Source organism: Anopheles arabiensis, chromosome 3 (assembly GCF_016920715.1).
Source record: "Anopheles arabiensis isolate DONGOLA chromosome 3, AaraD3, whole genome shotgun sequence".
NCBI classification, from domain to species: Eukaryota; Metazoa; Arthropoda; class Insecta; order Diptera; family Culicidae; genus Anopheles; species Anopheles arabiensis.
The window spans coordinates 46,843,754-46,862,814 of NC_053518.1; the positions used below are offsets into that span (position 1 = coordinate 46,843,754).

Below are 19,061 nucleotides of genomic sequence, written 5' to 3' on the forward strand. Positions count from 1 at the left end.
CTGCTTACGCTTTTGGACACAACTAGCCAAGTACCGTTAGTTTTGTGTTTTATTGTACTGCCATGAGATTAGTCGTTGATTTTTATCAAACAGCCTATCCTAAGGAAGGCTTATCTGGGAAGTTGTTGTACGTATTTTATAATCCGATCACTGCCCTTTCTCAACACCGATCAATTTGATTGCTGATGCATTTGTACAGTCAACTATGTTTGCATGTTTGCATAAATACGCCCATAAATGCACTGCCAAAATGTGCACAGTGTGCATGGTGGGAAGGCAAACAGTTTCCATTTCCTTTTCGTCCATCGCTATTTTTCTGTTTTCCTTTCCTCCTGTACCGTACGCACCGCCCATATTTTACAACCGACACCGATCGTGTTGCATTTTCACCTGCAATACCCATCCCAGGCCACGCCGAGACCAGTGACCTGTTGTCGCCGTCAAACAATCGCAAAATGCAATTACAGTTGAGCTATTGGACGAGCAAGGTGCAACGATACGGTTGGTGCAGTGATTGCAGTATTTTCCCAACACACACGCTTCCACCGCAGTCGATCGCGCGGGCGCGATCAGGACATACAGGAAGCATCGTAGCCAGAGTGTAGGTAGCGGCATTTGCGTTCTTCATTAACACGCGCTTACTGCATCGGACGGGTCTGGCGAGTGCTGCCAAGCAAGATGAAAGTCCTACGGAAGCCGTGCGCGGATGCCAATCAGAACATATTGGGTAAGTTTTGGGAGGCCCTTCTAATTTGAACGAGACCCGCCATGGGCACGTAACGTCTGTGCGTGGTGTGGATCGTTTAGTTTGACAGAATACCACAGGGAAGTGCTGGGAGAGGGAGCGAAAGAGAATGCTAAACGTAGGTGTATAGGCGAGGTACGTGGTAAGCAATAGAAAGAAATAGACGCATCGATCGATCGACGGCGGAGCGTTATTGGGACGGGAATAGGTAAAAAAAGGACGGCACGCACGGCAAAGAGCAGGATCGATCGAGAAGTGTGAATTGACGGAAGCTCACAAGAAAAATGGAGGGCTGTTGGCGTTAACAAAGCAGCTTCACTTCGCGGTTCCATTGTTCGTTGCCTTGCTTTGTTACTGTGGTTAAATGCAATGAATAATTGTTGTCTAATCGGTGCCATTTGTAACGAGTTCTAGCCAAACCACATCCAGTCAGGTGTAGTGTCTCAACTGTCTCAAGCATCACCATCTGTCTCGCTGCATTTTCCATCCAAACGACATTTTAATTGGACCCTTCTTCTTCACCACCCTGCCACCAGGTCTGTCCGCCCGTTGTGCCATGAAGGAGAAAAGCAAAAATGCGGCCCGTTCGCGGCGAGAGAAAGAAAATGTGGAATTTTTGGAGCTTGCCAAACTGTTGCCACTGCCCAGTGCCATCACATCCCAGCTGGATAAAGCGTCAATCATACGACTCACCACCTCGTACCTGAAAATGCGACAAATCTTCCCCGAAGGTATGTGGGCGACTAGTGGGAAAGGGATCATGATATCAACCAAAGCAACGTTATGACAGAAGAAAGCTATGTTTTTGTTTACCCCAGGACTAGGGACAGCATGGGGGACAGACCGCAACCATCAGCCGAATGGCCGTGCCGCGAACATCAAGGAGCTCGGTTCACATCTGCTACAGACACTGGATGGTTTCATTTTTGTCGTTGCGCCCGACGGAAAGATCACGTACATCTCCGAAACAGCATCCGTGCATCTTGGGCTCAGCCAGGTGGAGCTTACTGGCAACTCGATATATGAGTACATTCATACGTACGATCAGGAAGAAATGGCATCGATTTTAACGCTACAGCAACCACATCATCCTTTGGCGTGCAGTGCGACACACAATCTTTCCACAAGTTCTACGACCCTGAATTCACCAAACTCACTTGGAACTCCTTGGACTGGGACATTTCAAGTTGGGTCGTCAGCCACGGACTCTGGTTACAATGAAGCTTCTTCCGAGGCACCCGTTACACTTGCCTCTTGCCAACAGCAGCAGCATCAGCAGCAGCAGCAGCAACAGAACCACCAGTACTATGTGCCTTCTATACCGCAAGCTGTAAAGTGCGAATCCACGCAAATACATTGCCAGCAGAATCATCATCAACCGAACCATCGGCACAGCTACAGCCAACAGCAGCGATCGTACGTTGTCGACATGGAGCGCAACTTCTTCCTGCGAATGCGATGCGTTTTGGCAAAACGTAATGCCGGACTCACCTCATCCGGTTATAAGGTAAGGAGTTGTGAGTCGTCGATTCGAACATAAAAAACAACGCTAAAGCAACGCTGTTCCCTCTAATTCCTCGTGTAGGTTATTCACTGTTCTGGCTACTTGAAAGCGCGTGTCTTTCCCCACGAATCACTCAACACACCCGGGTACTGCTGTGTGCAAAATCTCGGCCTAGTGGCCGTTGGTCACTCGCTGTCTCCATCAGCGGCCACGGAAGTCAAATTGCAACAAAACATGTTCATGTTCCGCGCAAGTTTGGATATGAAACTGATTTATCTGGATGCAAAGTGAGTAGCGTAGGAAAAGCAATGAGAGCAAGGAATGGTTGTTATTAGATAGTTTTTTTTCCCTCGCCAGAGTTTCACAACTCACAGGATACGAGCCCCAGGATCTAATCGAAAATACGCTATACCAGTACATCCACGCCTCGGACGTTATCCAAGTAAGGCAAACCCATCAGACGCGTAAGTATTGGAAAGGGTTTATAATTGGAGTAAACTCATCGCATGCAGTTCATTTCCTACAACATTTCCATTCTTTTCTTTTTTGCAGTTTTACAAAAAGGTCAAGCCACTACCATGTACTATCGCTTTCTCACCAAAGCAGGAGGATGGCGATGGGTGCAATCACATGCCACGATTGTACACAACACGCGTTCTTCGCGACCGCACTGTATCGTTAGCGTCAACTATGTTCTGAGGTATGAATCCTTTTTCCTATTGCGTTGGAAACGTAAAAAGTTACGATATTTGTAGCTAACTAACTCAACAATTACTTTAACTGTGTACTTTCAGTGATTTTGAAGCGCAAAATCTTCAGCTGAACGAAAGTCAGGGCGCTAAATCATCGCTACGATCGAGTTTTGAAATGTTTAATTTCACGCCAACAACTCATCACCATTCAGCTGCATCTGAAGAATGTATGTCGGCGAAGGCTTTCAACGGGAATCAGCAGCTGTCCCATGAGCGTACCCATGAGGAATCTCTTCCCTTTAACCTGCCACCCGAACCTTTAGCCCCCAGCATTGAGTCCTGCAAAGAGATTGACAATTTCCTCAAGTTTCATCATACGCTCGAATCGAGCGAAAGTACTACGATTGCTGAGCTGAACGGTAGTGGAAATGATGATTCCTTTCTGCCCAACGATTTGTGCTACGATCAGTCGTCACAGTTTACAACTCAGACACAGCTCAGCTACCCGTTCGAGGACGCACAGTCCTTCACTTCGGGCGAGTTTCTGGATCCCTTTTACGAGCAGCTGTACTCAACGTACGAGACGCATCCCCCGGATCGGGATTTAATTTTGCGCTCCTGCTCTGTTAGTACGAGCGGCTCGGACACAACGTAGCTGGAACGAGAAGAGAAATTTCGACGAGAGTATTCATATTAATCCAGTGATGATGAAAATTACCACACGCCAGTGCGATCTTCCAGCTGCTTCTGTTTCTTTATTTTGGGAAGAACTGATCAGTAAGAATCATTTGATCAGTTTAGTAAAAATAATGTAGAAATATTATTCGAACTGTGTTTTTAATTTTAAACATATTTTTAACACATCATTTATTGCATTGCTTTAAGAAAATCTTAAAATAAATCGATTGTACTAAAAATAATAAATTATTCATGTAGAAGGTTCATGAAATTATTTTTCCTAATTACTTTTACATGCTTTTTACGTGCTAACTATACATTTGTCAGAAAGTTAATCTTTTATCAGTATATTATTGTGCAATTGAAGGAGGTATTTTATTTTAGTATAATCTTGTATATCCAATGGTTTAAATAGTCAGGAATAATCAATCTTACATTCACGGAATTCGTGGCCCTAGACATGACCGAACAGCTCCGATAGATACGTAGAAAGTTTCCAAGAAATAGAGCAAGTTAGAGATTTGCACTTGCATATAATTATACTGATAAATACGTATTTATCTTACGACCATCACAAACTGCGTACATTCAAAGGCCAAACTGTTAGTGGGCGTTTGAGATATACCTATTATATATAGAGCGAAGCATCTGCCAAGAACACATTCGCGGCGTATCTTCATCAACCAGATAGTTGCTAGTTTTGCATTTATATAGTGTACTCGTAGGTCAAAAGGAACTTTCAAGGCATGTTTAGAGTCATAGTTTATCTAACCGCTTTTCTAACGATTTTTACAATACATTGTGCAGGTAAGCATGTGTACGATATACAAGTGTGTTTGTGGTCTAATATTTCAATTCATTTGTAAGTCGCATTCAATTGCGATGCAGAGCAGTCCTCCATAGAGGGTAGACTACAGAAGCAGTTATTTTGCACGGATTACGACAAATCACAACGCCCTGTAGAGCACCACGAAACTGCCACCAATGTTTCTATATCGATTTACATGAAAAATTATGCCTTGGTAAGATAGTAGTATATGATGCAGCATTCACAAAACTCATCAGTGTATTTTAATATTATTATTTGTGTTTATTATGCTTCGTTAGTACGAATATGACCCTTCATTGCATATCTCCAACTGGTTATCAGTTAGCTGGAAGGACGAGTTTCTGACCTGGGACAGAGCGGATTATGGCATAGACATGCTAAACGTCGATGAAAGCGACATATGGCGTCCAATGATCACTTCGTACAGCAAGTAAGTAGTATACGTGGAATGAGGAATGCATGAAGGACTGCAATGTATTCGTTCGCTTGCCGGTATAATGTTTAGGAAGCAACTGAACACGATAGACCGATCATGTAACGATCATAAATGCGAGCTGAAACATACTGGTGAAGTTTCCTGCATATCTCCATGCACCTATGAGGCACACTGCACGAGTACGAACATCGATTGGCCGTTTGATGTCATGGACTGCAGGCTGTATTTCAGCAGCTGGTTGCAATATAAGACTGAATTAAACATGACTGGAGCGTCCAACGTATCAACAAGTTATGTTACTCAACATCATTACTCCTGGAAATTACTGTCAGCTGAAAAGGAAAACTCCAACCATTCCGATGACGACACCTATCCCAGTGTGGTATATGTGTTCAAGTTCGAACGCCATATGGGTTTATATACGGCTATTTTAACGCCGGGATTTTGTAAGTGAAGATCAATACGATCAGACTGCCCTTCAATTTATATTAATTTGTTTTCGACTCAGTGCTTGTCGTTTTAAGTTGGTTAGTGCTTTGGCTGGACTACAGTAGCTCCGAGCGCCTATACATTCTGTACGGAACCTGTATTGGTCACTTCACCTTTATGGAGTTCCTGTTCTGGCACCAGTCGCACCAAACCGAAGATGTTCCGAAAATGCGTAAATCAATCGAACCTTCTTTTAATATCGTTTGCTGCATGACCATTTGACGAAAATTTCCTCAACTTTCTTTCAACTTCATTTGCAGTGCTTTTCTACCGAGATTCGCTGTTTATCAACGTTTTCACTGTAATTCTTACCATCATTTTGAAATATACCAACCCTAAGCCCCACAGCCCGGAGCGACTAATAGACAGATGGGCCTTCAGGGTGGCTTCAACTAGTTTGGGGCGTGTGTTGCTGCTAAGAGGACATTTCATTGGCTCAAAGAGAACACTTCTACGCGAGGAAAATGAGGAAGGCAAGGAACACTACAATCACGCAGGAAATGGTAATGGCGATACGATCAATCTAGTCATTGATCGCACAAATGACAATGGTTCCGTTGACGCGGAAACAGAGAAATACCAGCATGATTTAAAGATTATGTTTATAGATCGATCAATGCTTGTGTGCTGTTTTGTTAGTTACGTTATCATGATTATCAATTTGTACCCAAACAAACATTAATGATGGCAAGTTCGTACCAGAACAAACTTACGAGCCTGTAAAGGAAATAAGAAATACAACACATTGCGCGTTGTCATTTGCATACTTTTATGTCTTTTTTTGAAAGAAATTAAAATAAACTATTTATATAGCAAGTTCACGGAACGTAACGGAACAATTCAATAGATTATATTTTTCGTGGAATATTCAAGTTTATTACCAATTTTACTAAATAAATGATTTAAAACATTTAAACCAATAATTTCATGGAAGCTTCTTCTTCATCTTTTGGGCTCAACAACCGTTGTCGGTCAAGGCCCGCCGCATGTACCCCTTGTGGGGCTTGGCTTTCAGTGGGTTATTGATTTCCCCCCTTAGTCAGCAGGATAGCAGGATAGTCAGTTCTACGTATGCGGGCACGGTCCATTCGGAGCTTGAACCCATGACGCGCATGTTGTTAAGTTGTACGAGTTGACCACTGTACCACGAGATCGGCTTAATTTAGATTTTATTAAATTTATTAAATAAATGATTTAAAACATTTAAACCAATAATTTAATGGTAGCTACAAACAGTAAAATACTTTAACAAAACGATTCAGACCTTAACGTTGTAAATGAAATTTTAAAGGAAATCAATTTAAACCTAACAAATAAACTAAGCGCACATGTAACAGCATTTTTCTTCGTAGCTTTATTTTTTTCCAAATGAAATTATCACCGTTGTAACGAGTGGGCGTATTATTGTGTGTCAAATGCACGGCAATAGCTTTACCACATTATTCGTCAACAGCCCGATAGTGAAGCTTTAGTATTCTATTTACCGTAGCTCGAAACGCATCGGATCGTGTTGTCCGTTAGTTCAAATACGGTAGCAACAGTTTGAGTTTCAAATTTTACCATGTATTCCATAAAAATAATTTCTATCGTGTTATTTACATTGCAAGCAATCGAAAATGGTGGTATGAGCTATCATTTTATAGCAAAAATATATTTAAAAAAAAAAACATAAATTGTTTTGTAATATTAACTTGTTTTGTTGAAAACTATAGCCACAATCGACTGTGACGCTCCTGTTAATACTGCAAACAAGGAAAGCGAGTTACTCCAAAAGCTGCTATGCAATTACGACAAAAGTGAACGACCCGTCAAGAACCACAATACTGCAGTAAACGTTACAATGTCAATGCACGTTCAAAATTACGATGTGGTAAGTTACATGTTGTATGTTTTGCGGGCATTTCACGATCGAATCACACTATTTTTCAATTTCTATCGTTCTATTGCAATTGGGCAATCGGGTCTAAGAGCGAGGGAAAGGCGACGCTCTATCTGAATGTGTGGATGAGCTCTTCGTGGAAGGATGAGTACCTAAACTGGGATAGAGCAGAGTATAGCCTAGACAAGGTAGTGATCGATTCCGACGATCTATGGCGTCCAACGTTTGTTGCCTTTCATAAGTAAGTCGCTGTATGAACACAGTAGAATATTTGGACTAACACATTTGTTTCTGCCCAGTATAAAAAGTGGCAATGGTGCTAACGCCTGTGGAACTCATCCCTGCGAGGTAAAGCAAACTGGAGTGGTCCTCTGTGTTACCCCGTGCCAGTATGAAGCTCTTTGCGTGAGCGATACGGTTAGCTGGCCATTCGACAGCCTAAAGTGCACAATGTTCCTCGGCACCTGGTTGCAAGACGTCAATCAAATCAACATTAGCCAAAACTCGAACGTATCCACGCGTGACATTGAGGTGCACCATGCTGAATGGATGATCAAGTCGGTGAAGAAACTCCACATATTCCTACCAGACAATACTAGCTACCCATCGTTGGAGTATATCTTCACGATGCAACGTCATGTTGCTATTTATGCTGCTATTTTGACGCCAGGATTCTGTACGTGGAGTGCCCCTTGCGGGCATTGAAGCAGTCTGTTGAAACAAATGCTAACACTTCCTCCTTTCAGTGATGATAATAATTGATTTGGCTGTCCTGTGGATGAACAGCGGCAGCGCCGAACGACTGTACATACTCTGTGCAACTTGTATGGGCCATTTTACCTTCATGGAATACCTCTACTGGCGGCTACCGTACCACGGCGAGAACGTTCCCCGAATGCGTAATATTATTTTTGTATTATGTTTTGCGTTTAAAATATTGCATTCAATTCCACTCTCCATTTTCAGTACTTTTCTTTCGTGATTCTCTTATAATTAACGTTCTGCTGGTAGCCTTTACCATCATACTGCGACAAACGGCCCCGAAAGCTGATAGCGAAGAGCGCTTAGTCGATAAGCTTGCCGGCAGGGTAGCTTCAACGACGATGGGTCGTGTATTGCTTCAAATAGACGATACCGTTGATGCAAAACAACCAGCTACGATCGACGAAGAAAATGTAGATACGGACAATTCCAACAAACTGCGGACGGACAGTTTTGAGGGTGATACTGTGAACCTAGTATCCGATGCACCCGCTAATGATGCGCCGGTTACAGCGCCAGTTGTTGCTAATCACCAACGGGGTAGTTTAGTTAATGCATTTTTAGATAGAATTATGTTTATTTCCTTCTTACTTTGTTACGTCTTCATGATCTGCAGCCTTTTGCCAAAGGAAGTAATGTAAACTTAATCTCTTCGAATAAATGATGACCGTCGTGCAAGAAATAAAAAAGAATCTTCCAACACCTGGTTTCCCAACACCTTCCCGGTGAGAAAAAAACTATCTTCTCTTTGTCGTTTGGTTTTATCTGCGAGCTAACCTACCCATTCCGAATTTATATGCTTGAAGCCTGAGGCTGAACTATCGGACTACGAAAAATTATTTCGGGGGTTAATTTCATACGAGTTCACAATGGTGATGTGCTGTATGGAGCACACCCACGACTCCAATACGACTCCGACTATTGTTAGTCCGATTTCGACTCCGGCAAAATGGAATCACTAGATCCGCCCGGAGTCAGAGTCGTCCGGAGTCGTTCGGAGTCGTCCGGAGTCGCCCGGAGTCGTCCAGAGTCGCCCGGAGTCGTCCAGAGTCGTCCGGAGTCGCCCGGAGTCGTCCAGAGTCGTCCGGAATCGTCCGGAGTCGTCTGGAGTCGTCTGGAGTCGTCTGGAGTCATTCGGAATCGGAGTTGGTCGGAGTCAATAGGAACCGTGTGTTTTAATGTGCCTGTGATCAGACATTTCCTTTTGTTGTGTTGTTTTGTCTTTCACTTTGCGCGTGCACTTCCTATACAAGCCGATCTTGGCCGACTCCAGATGACTCCGGATGAATCCGTCTGCAGTCGATTCTGGATGACTCCAGACGACTCCGTTAGATTCCAAACGACTCCGAACGACTCCTGACGACTCCAGACGACTCCAGACGATTCAAACTCCGGGTGATTCCGAACAACTCCAACTCCGAACAACTCCGGGCGACTTCAGACAACTCCAAACTACTCCGACTCCGGGCGACTCCGAACGACTCCGGACGACTCCGACTCTGGAGAACTCCGAACGACTCCGGACGACTCCGACTCTGGAGAACTCCGAACGACTCCGGACGACTCCGCACAACTCCGAACGACTCCGGACGACTCCGGACGACTCCGGGCCTTTTCGGACGATTCCGAACGACTCCGGGCCTTTTCGGATGATTCCGAACGACTTCGGCTATTGCAGTGTGGACCTACCTTCCGGAGTCCATTCCGAATTTATCCGACTCCGGATTTTTGCCCATCTTTACCCATCACTAGTTCACAAGTGCTCCTGCAATCCAAGAGACAATCAATGTCGGAGCCAAAGACGGCAGGTGCAAAGGTGCTGATGCAAAGCATTGCTGTTGTCGCAAAGGTTATTACTTAAGAAACCTAGGGCTTACCCATGCCCATCATGGGTTCAAACCCACAGTGGACCGTTCCCCCATACGTAGCACTGAGTATCCTGCTATGGGTAATCAATAAATTGCTGATGACCTAGCCCACTAGTGGCACAGGTAGGCCTTGACCAGTGGTTCCGATTTTGTCGGAGTCAGTATCGGATTAACAATAACCGGAGTCGCTTCAGTTTCACTACCATATTACATCACTACCAAGAACCATTCTCACCAGGAGAAGTGTAGCGTAAAATTCAGCATAGCTAAATTTAGTTCAATTTGTTCATTGATAATGATGATTAAAACATTTTAATTAATGTGGTTGAAATTAAAAAATAAAATCACAAATTACAGTGGAGCGCCGTTTATCCGGGCTTCTCGGGACTTGACCTCGCCCGGATAAGCGAATAACATGGATAATGAGTGAAAGTATTTATTTTATCACAAAATCCTGGTTTGTTTTGGAAATTAATATTATGTTTTAGTAAAACCTAGCCAGTTTTATAAACTTCATGTTTTTTGAAGAGAATATTTGAAATGTGCTATGAATTATAGCGTATTTTGTTATGACAAAATGCTCTGGTAACCGATATTTCAAATATCCTCCTCATCACGCAATGTCATCTAGGTATTGAACTGTCAGTTTTCAACAGCACGGATAAACGGATAACCGGATAAAAGGTACCCGGATAAACGGCGCTCCACTGTAATTCAAAAATTAATTAACGCTCACGGTAGGACAGTTTCAAATATTCACCCAAGCACATTGTATACCAGTTATAACTGCATGACAGATAAGCAAGCCGATGACAGATTGACGCTCTTTTTTCATTTTCGGGGAAGCGGCAAACAAAACAAACTAGCGGCGTTTTCCTGCATTTACGGCATTGCGAGCTGCATTTTTGGTTCGTGGTATTGCTTTTTTGGTTGGTAAATCCTTTTCGAAATTACTTCCTTGTAGTTCGCATAGAAAATTATCAATATCGCAACAATAACCAAAACTCTGTAAACACATCAAGCAATCGAAAATGGAACCACCAGCTTCCGATTCGCATAAAAGCCAATTAAACGCCCTGGAACGCAGAAAAAAGTACAACGAGCTATTGGATTATGGACATGAATTGGGTAAGCTCCTAGCAATATGCACGATAGCATGTCACCTCCATTCAACATCCCCTTCACATTTCTTCCCCAGCCCTCAGAACACAAACGGAAGATGCGGTGGGTATATTCCAAGGCGTTTCATCTATTCTGATTCAGACGGACCAACTGCATCAGAGCATGGCTGCAGAGAAGATGGAAAATGCTTCCGAGATGTGCATTAATGTACAGGTCGTAAAAATGGGACACGATTTAGTGGGGGCAGCGTTGCAGAAAAGCGAAAGCACCCAATTTTGCGACGAAGAGCTAGCAGCGGCCATAGTACGTTCACTGCTCATTGCACTGTAACCTGGCATATGGCTCACATTGCGTTGTTTTTACCTTTCAGAAAGCAATCATTGGCGATTCCGGCAACCCCTTGCAATGGCTACACATAGGAGAGCTAGGCATAAAGTCATTTAGTATGTCAAAACAATCGCCGTGCTTACTGGGAGCGTTCGAGCTGGAACCCGTACAGGTAGAAAAGCCCGTCAAAGAGCGCCGTCGACGCCAGCGCCAGGAGCTGGGTGATCCACGCAAACCTGAAACAGTGGTCAAATTGAACCAAGAAGAGACAGATGCTCGCAAGCTGCAAGGTGTTATGGAACAACTGAAAGCCGTACGATTTGATTGATAGCTATGCTGCATAGGGACGGTAAAATTGTGATTCTAATTATTTCGTCTCCCTGTCGGCTATTTTAGATATACGAGGAAAGAAGACAACCGATACCCTACTTTGAGCTCATCACGGACCCAACCGATTACATGAATACCGTCGATACAGCGTTTCAGATTTCTTTTCTCATTCGCGATGGAGCTGTAGCATTAGAAACGGTTGACGATCTGCTATTCGTTCGTCCCACTACCAGCAGCGAAAAACAGCAAAACAAGCGAACCGATGACAACGTTCAGGCAATTCTATCCTTAAACTTTGCCAAATGGCAGGTGAGTAATGTGACGACAACCAGCAGTTCAGTGTGTATCGTTGCAATGTAAATGTTCTTTCCCGTACCTTTTTAGAGCGCTGTCAAGCAATTCCGCTTGAAAAGACCATTACTGACAATCGAGCGCGATACACTGGACGCGTCTCAAGCTTCGTAATTAGCTAATAATGCATAGACAATGAGTTCTGTAAAAATGTTTCGCATAGTAAAGTATAAACAGGAGAACTGTACCTTTTTCACGTTAACGCCAAATGTTTTATTTTCATAGTAAAGGAATGTAATGGCAATTTTTCTTAAAAATCAATGTTCATAGTGGAGAACAATTTATGCTGCATCATCTATAAAGAGACCATCACGAGGATTGGTCACGCAGCTAGACCTTTCTTTTCGTTAGTGTTACAATTTTATTCCCTAGTTCGTTATGAAAAGAACAGTACGAGACTTGCAAATTGCACCGCCAATGGACGGAACTAGTATTAATAATCGAGCCATAACTACAGCTCGTTCAATTCAGACTACTAATATATTAAATATCTCTTCCGAACTTCCACAACCGGTTGCGGTCATTCCCGCTGCTAAAGTATATTATAATTTGCTATAGCACCTTTCCACCTTTCCCTTCGTCTGGCTTTAGTACACCTTACATAACATTGCACGTCCGTTCCGGTTCCTCTGCGATGGCGGCCGATGCAACTGACCGGCTGTCCGTTACGGACTTGCCTTGCGCAATCTTTCGAATGTTTGCCACCTCCAAATCTGACACCGATCGGGCGAAAGGGTGCGCTGTGGTATACTTCTGTCCCAGACCATCGCGCTGGCCACTACCGCTCCGCATACTTGCCCCGTCGATGACGATCCGATTGTTGCCGGTGATAGTGCCACCACCACCAACGCCACCACTTTCACTTGAAAGCGCAACGCTTCCCCCCAACGTACCAGCCGAGCTCATGCGCTGCATGGTGCTATTGACACTGGAGTTGCCTACATTCCGCGACTCGCCTTGGCTATGGTGGCTTAGCCCCTTGCTTCCGCCCACAGTAACGCCTGCAGCGGGCGCCTCACTATCGCGGAAAGTGTGCATGCTACCCATCACGAGCGGCGAAAAGGCTGAAACCCCCGTCACGGCGGTCGTGTGCATCAGCGACGGAATGGATTCCTGCTGAATGACAAACTTATCCAGCACCGCTAGCTGAGGCTGCAAGGCGATCATAAACGGCCGGTACGCAAGACACTCGTTGAAGCTCCAGCGAGTCATATCCTTCAGCCCGTTGCGCAACTGTCGACACACTACGAGGGATTTCGATCGTATCGCCGCGTTCGTAATGCGCCCGACGGAGGCCACGTCGAGTAGCAGCACGGAGAGCAGGAGCGCAAACTCGTAACAGTTTGCCTCGGTAAATATCTGCAACAGGTAACGCATGCGAATCTCTAGCTTGTGTTGCTTGCGCCGGTTCGATTTGCTTTGCTTCGAAATGTTTTTCTCCATCGCTTGGCTGAAGCTTTGCTCGCCAAGCGTTATGTTCAGCAGGCCACCTGCACCACCGCACACCGTCGACACTTCGTCCGGCCAGTTGGGTTGAGCAGCTTCCGACAGCACGCTCGCTGTATCGTTCAGTGGCATAAGATTGGCTTCCGCAGTTGTACCCAGCAGCGGATCGCCGATCGGAGATGCGGGCGTACTTTTTTGTCGCTGTTGTTGTTGTTGTTCTTGTGGTTGCTCCTGTTCTGGTTCCAGCTGTCTTTCGTCCGCTTTCGCTGCCATCCCAGTAACAGGACCATTGGCACCCGTCGGTCGAACGAACGACAGGCTGTTATACCCCGAATCGACCGTGCGGCGCGTAGTTAACTCGGACAGGGGTGATTTGTTTGACAAATTCGAGGACGGCGAGGGGGACGACTCTGCATGCATGTGAGCTTGAGCCAACGGATTCGGAAGCAATGTTAGATCTAGGCACGGTTTTGGCCAATCGAGCTCGTCGTGCAAGGACTTTAAGGCATTTACGAAGTCCTCTATGCGCGCGGCACGATCCTTTTCCCGATTAAGCCATCCGACTAGATGGAAATCCAGCGTCGCACTCATATACCCAAGATCTTCCAGCTTTCGCAATTGTAAAAATCGGCGAGCATGTCTTTGCAGCACCACGTCGATGAAAAATTCTTCTGCCGTGGAGGTGTCGCTGAAATTACAAATGATTGGATGAAATTATTTCGTTACATCAGTTTGCAGTCATTCTTTGCGCATGCCGAGCATGAGAACTTACGCTTCCTTTTGAGTATTTGGCACACTTTTCTTTCGTCGCAAAATTTGTCTCTCGGTGGAGGCATCGTGTCCCGAGCTTAGTGCTCCACTGCTCTGCTGCACTGTTGCTGCTGCAGTTGGATTGTTAAACATTATGTTCTTCTCCTTATTTACCACCGTAGCCGCACCGTCATTTGATTTCGGGTATGGTACGGTGGTTGAGAAACTGCGACCTCTTGCCATGCTGCTGCCCAAGATTAGACTCAAATCTTCAGCGTTCGGCGCCGGAGGACCGGCGGCAATGAGTCCACCGAACTTGTTGCCAAACACATACGACGAGCGTGGGGATTCCACATCGTTCGGATCGATCGCGCGCAGAAACCGTACCAAATCTTTGGCCAGCGGCCAATCCTGCTGTTCCAGGGCAGTGTCCAGTAATACCGTCGCGTACTGGCGACTCACCGAGGACGGTTCCAAATTTTGCAATATAATCAAATAGCTCGCAGCCGTGTGCAACTGTCGTGCGGCCATACACTTCTGGAACAGTTCCTTTGGTTTGCCGGCACTGGAAAACAGATACGGCCAAAGGGCAATCTCTGTCTTGCGAGCACATTGTACGACCGTCTGTAAGTAAACTGGAAACTCCTGGATGAATTCGAGGACGCTCGGTAATAAAGCATCGGGGATCGGTTCCTTGCTGGTCGCTTCCTCTTCTAGCACTTCGTGCAGCAATAGTTCCAGTGAGTGGGGAAAGTATGGAAGATTTGTACAGCAGCGCGCAATTTCCCAAGCATTGTACCCAAGGTTGCGTCGAATCAGCTGTCGCAATATTTGATGCAAATAAACTTGGCTCTGGAGACAACAACAACAAAAAAACAGTGGACAGTGTGTTATCACACAAGGCGATATGGTTTCATTTCCGTAGTACTTACCGTTCGTTTGAGCGCATTATATGGCAAAGAAAAGTACACCGACGGATCGCTCGTGTAAAGCAGCGTGTCATTTTCTGCCCCAAGTATAATTGCATCCTCGAACAGTATCACCAGAGGGTAAATTTTCAACGTGAACGATAACATTATCCGTTTGCTCATGAACGTGTGTCGCAGGCTACGTGATCCGGTTTCCCCCGTCCGTGGGAAAACCGGCAACCAGACGCGCATGCCGTATCCGCCACAGTACAGCCAGAGAGATTCTTTAATATGCGTCTTGCTCGACTCGGACACCCAGATACACTCTACCGACGAGGCCAAGCAGGTGGATGTTAGCTGACTGTTGGCACTGCCTGTGCCGTGATGGTGCTGATGATGGTCCGTCTGTACCATCAACACGCGGCCAGATACGTTCATAATTAACGTTTCGGAAAGAGAGTTCTCATAGTTGTTCGCTTTCATCATCCCTCCCGTGCCGGCACCCTCGTGCTTAATGCTCGTCATCAGTACCGATATGACGCATGCTGGATGAATGCAAACGTTTTTTATATCGTAAATATGCATCTTCACCAGCTCCACTCGATGATGGTCGGGGCCAGTGTAATCGTCCTCGATCTGTTTCAGAGCAAATACTGATACATGGCCGTCCGATGTGAAAACCACCTGTAAATCGGGAGGTAATAATTTCAGAACAAACAAATGCACAACACATGCGCTATCCCCTTACCAGTTGATCGCGGAATAAGTTGATGAGCATCACCGGACTTGCACTTTTCGTAATCTCGGCAAATCGGTTATCCAACTTGTTTTCTTTAGAGTAGATGCGTAACTCGTCGTGGAATCCGATAAGGGAATAACATCCTGCAAAGATCAAACGACCATGTAGTATCTTGCAGCTTTAGCAATGACTTCAGGTTGCGCGAAAGGGACAATGAAAGGTTATATTTTTTGTTTTGTATTGAATTGAACAAAACTAAATATGGAGCACAAATTTTCAATCGAGGATTTTGAATTTTTAAGCACATATAAACCCAAAAAACCTAAAGTTTCATTCTCACTTCCACGCTTCCTCTATTTCGTCAATTTTGCGAAGAAACACATCCATAATTTCTACTTTCTACTTACCCATAATTATGAATTCTTTCCACCAAAGCAGACCGCCCGTTATTACAAAATCTTTCTCTTGCGTCTCATTACCAAATAATTTCCATTTGCGAGTATTGAAGGAATACAATGCTACCCCTGTCCGGCCTGCTACTGCCACATTAGTACCAGTATGATCTATTGCACTGTACTGCATTTTAGTAGGTAAAAAACAAACATATTGTTGATTACGCCTGCTTGCCAATTCAAAATGGCATGGTTAAACCCACTCACCCGTATCGGCCAGTTGGAAGAAATATAAGCTGTAGGAAGATTCAACACAACCCAATGTTTGCTCTCCGATAGTACACTGTTGAATTTGAGGTAACTGTCTCCTCCGACGTTGACCGGATCGGGCTCTCCAGATGGTATGTAGGCAGAATCTGAAAGATACAATACGTTGCGCTTTGAATATTGGCAATCACAATACACACTTACATTTAACGAAAAAGAATCAAACCTTTGCGAAATTCATCTGTTTTCCCGGAGTAGGACACCTCGCCATCGCCAGTAGCACTATCGTAGCTAGCTTTATGAGCAGGATAAATGTTTTGCAATACATCGCCGTGGTTGATATAGAGCTTATCATCTCCTTGCAGCAACAGAAAAGAATTATTGCTCTGTAAAATAAAGGCGAACACGTTAAGACAACTCATGTCAGTAATGTCATATTTTCCCACCATCGGTCGTATCTACTGTACCATGCATGGATTGATGGTTAGAATGCTTTTGACAAAGTCCAGCTGAACCAGCATTGTGGATGGAACAGGCGATGATGCGCTGCTTATTTCATCGGTCTCATTACTTTCATCGCACGATGGGGTTGATTTTTCCTTTGTTTGCCGTACCATAAGCAGCTGGTACCCTTCAGTAGACCAATCCTGCAAGCAATCCAAAATCAAGGTATGAAAATTGGCAATACCACTGTCAGGACCACTGGAAACATACCGTGCTTATAATGTTAAATGGATCATTTTTAGACAAATCTACATGCAATCCATAGTCCCAGGCAAGCGAGCACAGTAACAACGAACCGAATGTACTCCACAGAGATATGCCTCCGTTGACCCAGGCCACTATAATGGCACATCCATCGGGTGTCCACTTCATGTCACGGACGGGGCCTGGCGATCCAGGAAAATCTTTCGCACTCAATGACAATCTATGCGATAGTTCCAGTCCGCCCGTTAAATCGTCGATCACGTACATGTTGGTTTGAGAGTTCCTTCGCCCGAATGCTATCAACCGGTACTTGTGATTGATGACCGTGCACGTCGCGTCGTCCACATTTTGGCACCAAATCCCTTGCACTTGCTACAACAACAACAACAACAAAAACACTTATCGATTACATTTGCACTTTTTTGATAGCTAAGCATAGACTTGTTGCTTACGTTGGGATCAAACTTCGTGTTGTTTGCAGTAAGAAACGCTGCACGACCATCGCTCAACGTTATGCCGAACCCGCAAAGTAGTGGTGAGTAATCGATCGAAGAGACGTAGACATTTTTCTCCAAAATAGGGACGGCTAAGATAGTGAAAAATATATATAAAATGTCATACATCAGTCGCTGGAAGCTGTTCACTTACCATAGCTGACTTGCTGATTAACGCTAAAGGGAATTCTTTTAAGATCGAGTGCATAATCACGCTCTTCGGCACCTTCCCAATTAAGGCGGATGATTCGACCCTCTTGCGTTGCAATCACGATCTGGTTTACGTTTATACACGACACACAACAAATTGGGACATAGAGACAAATACGGTGTGTCTGGAAAAATAAAGGAAACATTAGATTAATTTCCCTACATTACACATACATATGCGAATATAGAAATCCCAATCCTTCGGTTACGCTGCATTTACTTACCAGTGAAAGCTTTAAGCAGGGTATGGTTTCTTTAAGAAACAGCTCGGCACTATCCCTCCGTAGGTTAGTGAACGGTGAATCATTTTGATTGTACACACCCTTTGGAGTATCATTCACGATCAACGTATACATAAACAAAGTACCGCCTTGCGTCGTCCCTCCGGTAGTCACCAGCAACATGCTCGAATCTGGTTTCCATTCTATGTTGGTGTTAATACCATACTTCTCCAAACATTCCGGACTTCGTAGTTTAGACGTAATCGGTACACAGGGCTGCAATGGACACAAATGAAATAACTTACGCTGCTTCGAAGACTAGGTCTAATTACTGCCGTGACTGTTTAACTACCTTCGAGTACCAGATAGCAATGGTATCTTCCGCCAGAACGGCAAACAAGATTTTAACCCGATCACACACAACTTTACGGATGCTTCGATGCGGGCCACTATTGAGCACCCGTGGCCATCCGATTGAGAAGTACATCTTGGAGCTTGCTGTGGAATGCACAGCTCAAGGGCACCGGGAAAACTTATGCAGACTAAGGGAATAAAACCAAATTAGCTTGTTCTATCGATATTGAGCGTGCATTTTATTTTTCACACTAGAACTACTGTTGAGCCTGTGAAAAAAATGAATTTTCAATCGCAAAATGCACAAAAACAGTCTGAGAATGAAAACGTCAGTAGAAAATGACAACAAAGCATCGTGGTACACCATCATGTGGACGTGTGATCTTTTCAGTGACATTATATGATGCAAATTAACTTCAAAGTTTAAATTCACCTAAATCAGGATAGTTTTTTGTCCAGTATTCAATTTACACTGAGTTTGAGTGAGTATAAAATCTATTAAATGTTGTAGAAAATATCCGTTTTTCCAACGTACTCGTAGCACAAATATAACTGATTAT

The 19,061-nt window shown here is 44.5% G+C and overlaps 4 protein-coding genes across 6 annotated transcripts; 3 read left to right on the plus strand and 1 right to left on the minus strand.

The window, feature by feature from the left end:
• Positions 1–678: 678 nt before the first annotated feature.
• Positions 679–3,805, plus strand: LOC120899902 (protein single-minded-like). The gene is made up of 8 exons (XM_040306235.1): positions 679–727; positions 1,282–1,476; positions 1,564–1,967; positions 2,154–2,252; positions 2,331–2,536; positions 2,607–2,713; positions 2,802–2,949; positions 3,044–3,805. The coding sequence occupies exons 1-8, from the start codon at positions 679–681 to the stop codon at positions 3,594–3,596; spliced, it is 1,761 nt and encodes a 586-aa protein (XP_040162169.1). The 3' UTR covers positions 3,597–3,805.
• Positions 3,806–4,289: 484 nt separating this feature from the next.
• Positions 4,290–8,754, plus strand: LOC120899906. Its single transcript, XM_040306251.1, has 11 exons — positions 4,290–4,426; positions 4,487–4,641; positions 4,727–4,878; positions 4,954–5,330; positions 5,393–5,545; positions 5,634–6,053; positions 7,086–7,243; positions 7,342–7,493; positions 7,552–7,928; positions 7,999–8,151; positions 8,219–8,754. Exons 1-11 carry the CDS (start codon positions 4,366–4,368, stop codon positions 8,653–8,655), a joined length of 2,595 nt encoding a protein of 864 aa, XP_040162185.1. The 5' UTR covers positions 4,290–4,365; the 3' UTR covers positions 8,656–8,754.
• A 1,938-nt stretch (positions 8,755–10,692) lies between these two features.
• On the plus strand, positions 10,693–12,214 carry LOC120901638 (EP300-interacting inhibitor of differentiation 3). Of its 3 annotated transcripts, none has more exons than XM_040309752.1 (6): positions 10,693–10,811; positions 10,905–11,010; positions 11,081–11,307; positions 11,375–11,644; positions 11,728–11,970; positions 12,046–12,214. In XM_040309752.1, exons 2-6 carry the CDS (start codon positions 10,914–10,916, stop codon positions 12,124–12,126), a joined length of 918 nt encoding a protein of 305 aa, XP_040165686.1. In that variant the 5' UTR covers positions 10,693–10,811; positions 10,905–10,913; the 3' UTR covers positions 12,127–12,214. The 3 variants fall into 3 exon arrangements, with proteins under 3 accessions (XP_040165686.1, XP_040165685.1, XP_040165687.1); XM_040309753.1 differs by having other exon boundaries at positions 10,709–10,815; XM_040309751.1 differs by having other exon boundaries at positions 10,708–11,010.
• Positions 12,198–18,822, minus strand: LOC120901637 (guanine nucleotide exchange factor subunit Rich). The gene is made up of 13 exons (XM_040309750.1): positions 18,500–18,822; positions 18,151–18,423; positions 17,871–18,051; positions 17,675–17,808; positions 17,229–17,594; positions 16,982–17,161; positions 16,741–16,900; positions 16,515–16,663; positions 16,263–16,431; positions 15,865–15,998; positions 15,141–15,800; positions 14,231–15,060; positions 12,198–14,146 (listed from the first exon to the last, which is right to left on the minus strand). Exons 1-13 carry the CDS (start codon positions 18,632–18,634, stop codon positions 12,610–12,612), a joined length of 4,908 nt encoding a protein of 1,635 aa, XP_040165684.1. The 5' UTR covers positions 18,635–18,822; the 3' UTR covers positions 12,198–12,609.
• Positions 18,823–19,061: the final 239 nt, after the last annotated feature.

Coding starts and splice junctions, on each gene's coding strand:
- LOC120899902 (XM_040306235.1), top strand. CDS start 679: ATGAAAGTCCTACGGAAGCCGTGCGCGGATGCCAATCAGAACATATTG. Junction 1,477..1,563: donor GCGACAAATCTTCCCCGAAG/GTATGTGGGCGA, acceptor TGTTTACCCCAG/GACTAGGGACAGCATGGGGG. Junction 2,714..2,801: donor AAGGCAAACCCATCAGACGC/GTAAGTATTGGA, acceptor TCTTTTTTGCAG/TTTTACAAAAAGGTCAAGCC.
- LOC120899906 (XM_040306251.1), top strand. CDS start 4,366: ATGTTTAGAGTCATAGTTTATCTAACCGCTTTTCTAACGATTTTTACA. Junction 6,054..7,085: donor TTTGTACCCAAACAAACATT/AATGATGGCAAG, acceptor TGAAAACTATAG/CCACAATCGACTGTGACGCT. Junction 7,494..7,551: donor ACGTTTGTTGCCTTTCATAA/GTAAGTCGCTGT, acceptor GTTTCTGCCCAG/TATAAAAAGTGGCAATGGTG.
- LOC120901638 (XM_040309752.1), top strand. CDS start 10,914: ATGGAACCACCAGCTTCCGATTCGCATAAAAGCCAATTAAACGCCCTG. Junction 11,308..11,374: donor AAGAGCTAGCAGCGGCCATA/GTACGTTCACTG, acceptor TTTACCTTTCAG/AAAGCAATCATTGGCGATTC. Junction 11,645..11,727: donor TTATGGAACAACTGAAAGCC/GTACGATTTGAT, acceptor CGGCTATTTTAG/ATATACGAGGAAAGAAGACA.
- LOC120901637 (XM_040309750.1), bottom strand. CDS start 18,634: ATGTACTTCTCAATCGGATGGCCACGGGTGCTCAATAGTGGCCCGCAT. Junction 17,595..17,674: donor ACACGAAGTTTGATCCCAAC/GTAAGCAACAAG, acceptor TTGTTGTTGTAG/CAAGTGCAAGGGATTTGGTG. Junction 16,432..16,514: donor CTTCCAACTGGCCGATACGG/GTGAGTGGGTTT, acceptor ACTAAAATGCAG/TACAGTGCAATAGATCATAC.